The sequence below is a fragment of the Arachis ipaensis genome, chromosome B10 (genome assembly GCF_059453495.1).
Source record: "Arachis ipaensis isolate K30076 ecotype BB chromosome B10, ASM5945349v1, whole genome shotgun sequence".
In the NCBI taxonomy this organism is placed as follows: Eukaryota; Viridiplantae; Streptophyta; class Magnoliopsida; order Fabales; family Fabaceae; genus Arachis; species Arachis ipaensis.
Genome location: NC_142435.1, coordinates 133,004,186 through 133,011,415, shown reverse-complemented (window position 1 = coordinate 133,011,415; position 7,230 = coordinate 133,004,186). Strand labels below are relative to the sequence as shown.

The 7,230-nt window shown below is 36.6% G+C and overlaps 1 protein-coding gene across 4 annotated transcripts; it reads right to left on the bottom strand.

The window, feature by feature from the left end:
- Positions 1-791: 791 nt before the first annotated feature.
- ETR1 (Signal transduction histidine kinase, hybrid-type, ethylene sensor) lies at positions 792-5,689 on the bottom strand. 4 transcript variants are annotated; one of them, XR_001616319.3, is made up of 7 exons: positions 4,580-5,689; positions 3,215-3,583; positions 2,832-3,098; positions 2,612-2,739; positions 2,316-2,513; positions 1,111-1,768; positions 792-999 (listed from the first exon to the last, which is right to left on the bottom strand). XR_001616319.3 is itself a non-coding variant. In XM_016325128.3 (6 exons), the coding sequence occupies exons 1-6, from the start codon at positions 5,498-5,500 to the stop codon at positions 1,414-1,416; spliced, it is 2,238 nt and encodes a 745-aa protein (XP_016180614.1). In that variant the 5' UTR covers positions 5,501-5,689; the 3' UTR covers positions 792-1,413. The 4 variants fall into 4 exon arrangements, 2 of the variants coding, with proteins under 2 accessions (XP_016180614.1, XP_088339424.1); XR_015880698.1 differs by having other exon boundaries at positions 1,111-1,759; positions 2,312-2,513; positions 4,580-5,665; XM_016325128.3 differs by having other exon boundaries at positions 792-1,768.
- Between the last annotated feature and the right edge of the window lie 1,541 nt (positions 5,690-7,230).

Here is a 7,230-nt window from a genome sequence, read left to right as displayed (position 1 = left end):
TTCCAAGATATGAAAGGTTAAAACTTGATGGAAAGTCCAAACAGTGTATCTTCATGGATTATGGTCATAAAGACTTTGGTCACAGATTATAAGATCCGCTGAGCAAAAAAATAATTAGAAGTCGAGATGTGATTTTTTTTTTCTGAAGACCAAACTATTGAATATCTTGAGAAGACAAATAAACCAACTTCTGCTAATGATAAACCTGGTCCTTAAACGTATTCATCTAAAATGCGAATGGAATTATTAAAATTGAAACTCATATCTTTTTTTTTCTATCACAACACGAGAAAAAAAGCCTAAATTCCTAAATCCACTCACAACCGAAACAATTTCAAAGAAAATAAAAAGTTTCACCAATAATTTCAGAGTCAAAGTGGGTTCGATTCCTTACTGCAATCGCATCCGTCTAAGGTGGTTCAAGTTCTCTCTCCTATCGCACTGCCCAGATGGGTTCCTTTCTCTTTTGCCAAGTGCCGCTAAAATTAGCAAAGTAAATTGGAATTGGTTGCAGTGGAGTTAATTTTGGACTAATTTGAGAGAGATAGTGGTAGTAGTGGTGGAGACTGGAGAGAAGGATAATTTCAAATTTTTTGTTAGTTTTTTGAGGTTTAGATAGTTTATCGTACGAACCCGATCTTTTATGGATACAACTTCAATTTCATTATTTTATCAATACATTTGTCAGTATTTAAAACTTTCGTCGATACAAATGATGGTTTATTCTCATTGAATCAACATCTGAAATAGATAGAAAGTGTAATGATATATAAAGACCAGAATTTAATATATACTTGTAAATTATGTGTCTAAAATTTTGATTCATTTTGAGATACAAATAACATTTTCCTTGATATGTAAGGGCTCCCATTGCTAATTGTATCTATAGATCAAATTATAAACTCGCATACAAACAAATAATAATTAAAAAACACTATACTGTTGTGAACAAAACTAGAGTCTCTTTATGGACAAAAACATTAGTCTTCGAATGCCAACCTAAGTGGAAAAAATTTTGGGTTAGAAACAACCAATTAGATGTAAGGCACCATTTAGAACTTCGGTCCAAAAGCCTTGGAAGGCATAGAAGTGCAGAAAATAGAAACATACATGGGGCAATGGTTTATTGGTGGATTTGTCCCTCCGGGTTGAAGACTTTGCAGTAGGAGCCAAGGAACCCGCCCGTGGTGTATGTGAGTGTGTGTATGTGTGTATATATATGAATCTGGGTTCAGAGAAATTGGATTTGACTATGCAACTCAACCATTCCTTTTTTTTTTTTCTTTCAACCCTATCAGATAAATACCAAGTCAATAGCCTCGTTGCTTCGTAAGTATATATTTCTCCAAATTCAATGGCTATGTACACTAGAAAAAAGATTGCAAATTATGAAGCCATTGTTTTGGATTTGGCTTAAATAGCTTCAAACAGAACTCGGTGCTCAAGGAGTTCTGATAAAACACCCCTCATTTTGTCAACAGAAAGAGGTTTCAGTATAAGGCCATCCATACCGACCCTCATACAGTTCTCTTTTGTCACCTTGTTTGTGTTCCCAGTAAGAGCAACTATTAATGGCCTATCTTGGCGTTTCTTAAACTTCTCCTGTATACGCATCGCTAGTTCATATCCGTCTAACCCTGTACACACATCCATGAAGACCACTCTGTGTTCTGGCGAAACGATGCGCAGACACTCTTCACTTGAGCCTGCAGTTGTAACATCGCATCCTAAATGAAGTAGTAGTCCCTTTGTTACTGACCTGTTAACCCTGCAACACAAAATTTTACCATCAGTTACGATATGGACTTTCAAACAAGGCAATGAAGTTCAATTCCTTATTTTTGGATCCACTCTTCCTACACGAAAACACCACGTCTGAAACCTTGATGTTTAGTCTTATTTTCTGGATTAGAGACAAGAAATGTTTTCACTAATAATTACTAAAAAAAGATCCATTGCTTTCTTTTGTTCTTATGTAGTAATGTTCAAACTTTTGTGCTTCATTAGTCCACTAAGTCTTTTTTTTTTTTTTTAAAAAAAAGAAAAAAATATATATATAATTTCTTTACCAAGTTTGGAAAGAGAAAACAAAGACAAGACAAGAAGCACTTTCAAAACTATGAATGAAACAGAGAAAAACAAATAGCATTGAAGTTTGGGTAGGATTTACCAAGAAGTTGGGGGTTAAGCAATCAACTAAGAGTTTAGTTTTTCTATGAAACTAATGGTTTTTACCGTTTTATTCAAATAATTGATAAGTGGCAAAGCAACAAATACCAGAACTGAAGATGCAAAAATGAAGCTATGCTACTGACCCATTATCATCCATGACAAGAACCTTGAGGCCTCCAAAGTTTGTAGATACATGATTTCCAGGAACTTTAGGAGCAAACGCCAATTTAGATTCATTTGGTCGGTCAGGGATTCCAAGCTTCACAATAAAAGTGACTGTACATCCTTTACCAATACCTTCACTTTCAATCCAAATATGTCCTTCCATGAGATTTACAAACCTGCTCACAAAGTTGAAAAGTAAATGAGTGAAATCACAAACAAGAAGAATTCAAGTGAGAACCTAGTTCCAATTTTGCAAGAAATAAGAAAACAGTACCTCCTACAAATGGCAAGGCCAAGTCCACTTCCAGCAGGACCTTTAGTCTGTACTGCTTGGCTTTGTGCAAACTTGGTGAATAACTTTGGAATATCTTGTGGGTTAATTCCTGATCCTGAATCCTTTACCTATAATGTGGGGAAAAATTAGTCAAAGTCAAATAACAAAGCATGCAATGCTCCTACAAGGAATAATGCCGATTAAGCTTTAGGCAACAAACCTGTACACGCAAATAAAAGTGACTGTCACTTGGCACTGGAAGAAACTCAGGAATTCTAGCATCCTTGAAGGATTCAGGCTTCGCAACAATAGCAGTGATGGAAATGCTGCCCTCTTTTGAGAACTTCACAGCATTACCAACAACATTAAGAATAGTTTGCATTAGACGTTTTTCATCGCCAACTGCATACGCTGGCAAATCTGAAGCTAGATGTAAAGTGAGAGACAATCTTTTGACAGATGCAACGGGCTTAATCAAGTTAAGGACCTGCAATCAAAATAATATGGATCTTACAGCATTTGGATTTTGAAGAAACTCCAGATCATAAATTAAATTATGGGCTAAAAGACTTGTATCATTATAATTGACAATGAAAATTATACCTCTCTAAAAACAGAATGAAGGCTAAATGTTGTTGTTTCAAGTTGAAGACTACCATCTTCAAGCCGTGAAAGATCCAAAACATCATTGATGAGAGTAGCCAACAAATTGCTGCTTTTCAATATTGTCTCTACCATCAGACGTTGCTCAACCGTCAACTCTGTTTCCTGTAACAAAGAAGAGAGTGCAATAATCGCATGCATGGGAGTTCTCATCTCATGGTTCATAACTGCCAAAAAGTCATTGCGAGCATGGATTGCAGTTTCTGCTTCTCTTCTTGCTAGATCAAGTGCAACATTCTGCTCTATCAGCAGATTCCTTGCCCTCATTGATTCTTCTAAGATTGCAGCATGTGAAAGAGCAACAGCTACCTAGTGTGGAAAGACAATTGTGATTAATTATTGTACATGGATGGTAGTAATTTTTCTCACTACTTAGGTTTCATCACTTGGATCAATCAATATGATTAGGTAATTATAGTAAATAATTCATATCAAAGGTAGAAAATGAGCAAAATTAGTATACCAATTTATTATAGAACAATGCACGTAAATTTAGAAAACAATCGTAACTTGCGATGTATATTAAGGATATTACTCTTTCCTTTCTACAGTGTATGTCATATAAGGCACATGAAGTAAGAAAACAAGTTAATAACACTTTGATTTTTGGGCAAAAGTACAATTGAAAGACTATATTGTACGTTGTGTTTGTTGATTAAGAAGTTAATTATTTTGTAGCAAACTTAAAGTATACCAGACTTTAGCTAGAACTGATGCTTGTGACTAATATGTTGTTCCATGTGATTTGTACAGTATCAGGAATAATAGGAACACTAGATTGGAAATAATCAAAATCATGGCCCTAAATATGATTATTAGGAAATAGTTTAAATAATCTCTATTAATCTATTAATCTCCTATTTATGTGTATTTAGGCTGCCTTTGAAACAAGAGATTAGGGAGGGACAGGACATTGAGATAGCAACACCAAATATAGACACACTAAAACGGTGTATTTAGTCTCAACATGTCTTTGTCTCCGTCTCAACCAAACATATTTTGAGTCTATAGATACTAACCAAACGTAAACTTAGTCTGGGGTATCTATACCTAAGCACCTAAAAACTAAATGCACTTTGTGCCACACATAATTGCATCAGTTGTATGATCCATCCGACCATCCCTCCTCCTCTTCCCCACACAAACTTAAGAATGACATCAAGTGCAAATAATATCACAAAATATGAAATCACCAAAACATAGAAACTCGATGCAAAAAGTAACAATCGTAAATGACAAACATATCCAACACCATCAAAGTGTAACCTCTTAATCTTCAAAAAGCAAAAAGGGAAAGCAGCTCACCTGATCAGCAACTACCTCAACCAACTCTAGCTCATGTACATGCCATTGTCTAGCACTGTCCGATGGAAGCATCAACACCATCAAAGCATAGCTTCTCGTCGAAACCTCCGGCCAATCATATATTTGGAAATTAGACAGATTCAGTAAAGGTACCCTAACAGCAACCACTTCTCCTGGCAAGTATTTCCCAGTATGAGGCCTTAATCTCGCAACCGGGCAATTCGGCGAAATCTTCACCGCCCGGTTGCTACTAAACACTTGATTAATCACAGGCAGATGAATTGGCACGGTATACCCAACCGGATTCTGCTGCCGCAACGTATAAGCCAATTGAAGCTCCAACCCTGTTCGTGTTGGCATCCATAAAGCACACTCCTCAAGCGCCAAAGTTCTTCCCAACTCTATAAGCGTAGTTTTCAAGATTGTGTGTCTATCCAAAGTGCTTCTAATTTCATGAGTTAACATCCTAACATGCCTTCCAGTTTCCTCCTGAGTACGAATCAATCCCATTTCTCTATCAAGTTCTGCAGCCTTGTTCTTCAAAAATAGCTCTCTCGTCTTAACGCTAAGTAAATCAGGAATAATATGTACAAGCATAAGCGCAGTAGCGCAAGAAACAACGGCAGTTAGAACCTTAGCGGCGGTCATTACCATAGCGACGGTTCTCGTGTGAACAGCGAAGGTCCAGAGGTTAATAAGATGCGTGGCTCCGCATAGAACAATGAAGGCACCGAACTGCACAAGAACCCATCTGTACGGAAAAACCGCTGATTTCTTAACGAAGTAGATGAGTTCGAGAGGGATTGAGAAATAGGCGAGCGCGATGAAGAAATCTGAGATGTATTGGTATTTCACCAGTAATTCATCCGCAGGCCATTGCGGCTCTATACAGTTGCAAGATTCCGTAGCTTTGAACCACATCTTCGGAGCTGATTCTTCTTCTTTCTCACATAATCATGGATGATGATGAATTGAGTTGAATTGAATTGAATCGAGTAGGGTTTTGGTAAAGTAGGCCCAGGGAAGGAGAAGACTCAGAAGAGAGAAAATGAAGAGAAAAAAGAAAGAGGAGGCATCAAGTTACATAAGTTGAAGAAATTATATTTGATTATTTAATATTAATAATAATTAATAATGAATAATTTAATAGCGTATGGTAGATGGGTATGGCGGTCAAGTTCAATGAATTCATTGAGTTGAGTTGAGTTGAGTTGAGTTGAGCTGGCTAAGTGTTACCGCTAATGATGGAGACATATAGATCTCTGGAAGTCCAAATGGTCAAGCTTTCTCATGCGCTTTCTGTTTATTTATCTTAGTCAATTTTTTGTTATTTTGGGTTAATTTTGAGATATACTAACAAAATATAAACGAAAACAAAAATCTCTAATTATTGTTTTTAAGACATCTCAAATTTTTTGACCCGAAAGATTTTTTTTTTCTTGCACGAAAAACAGAGATTATATGATCTCTAAAAAATGAGAATTTTTTTATACTATTTATTTTATCAATATACTAATTATTAGGATTATCTATATAGCTACATATTTAAATATTGTATCACATCTTACATACAATAGGTACAATTTGAAAAGGATTCCGCTAGGGAGACAATGGATTATTTGTACAATGTGTATAATAGGCTATTGAGTTATAAAATGAATATCCACATACTATCTAGAATAACCATCCGAGTACTAGCGATAATAAATATCTTTCCAAAAGCTTAAATTGATTTTGGAGTTCACCAAAGATCAAACTCTTAACCTTTTGGATTTAACACTCTAATACCATGTCATGATACCACTCATCCCAAAAGTTTCAGCTGATGAAAAAAGTAACACTAATGATTATATCTCTAATACTCACTAAACCTCTATTGTATACATTGTATAAATATTCCATTGGCTCCTCATACTTTTCCATTTAAAAATAGCTAGAGTTTTCAAAAGACAGAAAGATGGGCACGGATTCCATGTGCCGAAGATCTTTGGCACATCAGTGCGCATAGCATTTATCTTTGGCTGACCGGTGCGCTTTTAGATGCTGTCCGTCGGATCTTTCTCGTTTTCTTAATCCAATGGTAGAGATCACCTTTTTTCTTCTCTCCTTTGATTGGTTAATGGATATCTTGTGTCAGAGGGACTATTTTACAAATTTATTTTGTTGCTGGTTAGTTTTGTTAGATCTGAAAACTATCTGGGTTTATGTAGAATTAGTTAACGATTTTTAAGATGGAATTATTTGAAGTTAATGATTCTGCGTTACGATTAATCAGAAACCATGGGATTGGACTGGAAAGGAAGGAGTTTCACCGTTGACGTCGTTTGACGCATACTAGAATCGCGCGGACGTTTACGTTTCCGTCACTGACCATCAATGGAGTTGCAGGAAGTTTCTCCCACCCCATCCTCGCGGAATCACACTGCAAAGCTGCCTACTCTCCGAATGGCGCATCTGTCGCGACTCGTTGGTTCGGAGGATGAAGATCTGCATAGTGTCCTCGCCGGATCTGAAAAAGATCACCGTCGGATAACAATGGGAAGTAAACAGTCGCGTGTCGTGGTAAGTGTAGTTTGGTGGCCAGCGAAGCAAAGATTGTTGTAAACTGATGGGTACTAGTAACTGGCGAGACCACAGGCACACGTTACGGA

Coding starts and splice junctions, on each gene's coding strand:
- ETR1 (XM_016325128.3), bottom strand. CDS start 5,500: ATGTGGTTCAAAGCTACGGAATCTTGCAACTGTATAGAGCCGCAATGG. Junction 2,514..2,611: donor GGCCTTGCCATTTGTAGGAG/GTACTGTTTTCT, acceptor CTTTGTGAGCAG/GTTTGTAAATCTCATGGAAG. Junction 1,769..2,315: donor CTTGTCATGGATGATAATGG/GTCAGTAGCATA, acceptor TTTGTGTTGCAG/GGTTAACAGGTCAGTAACAA.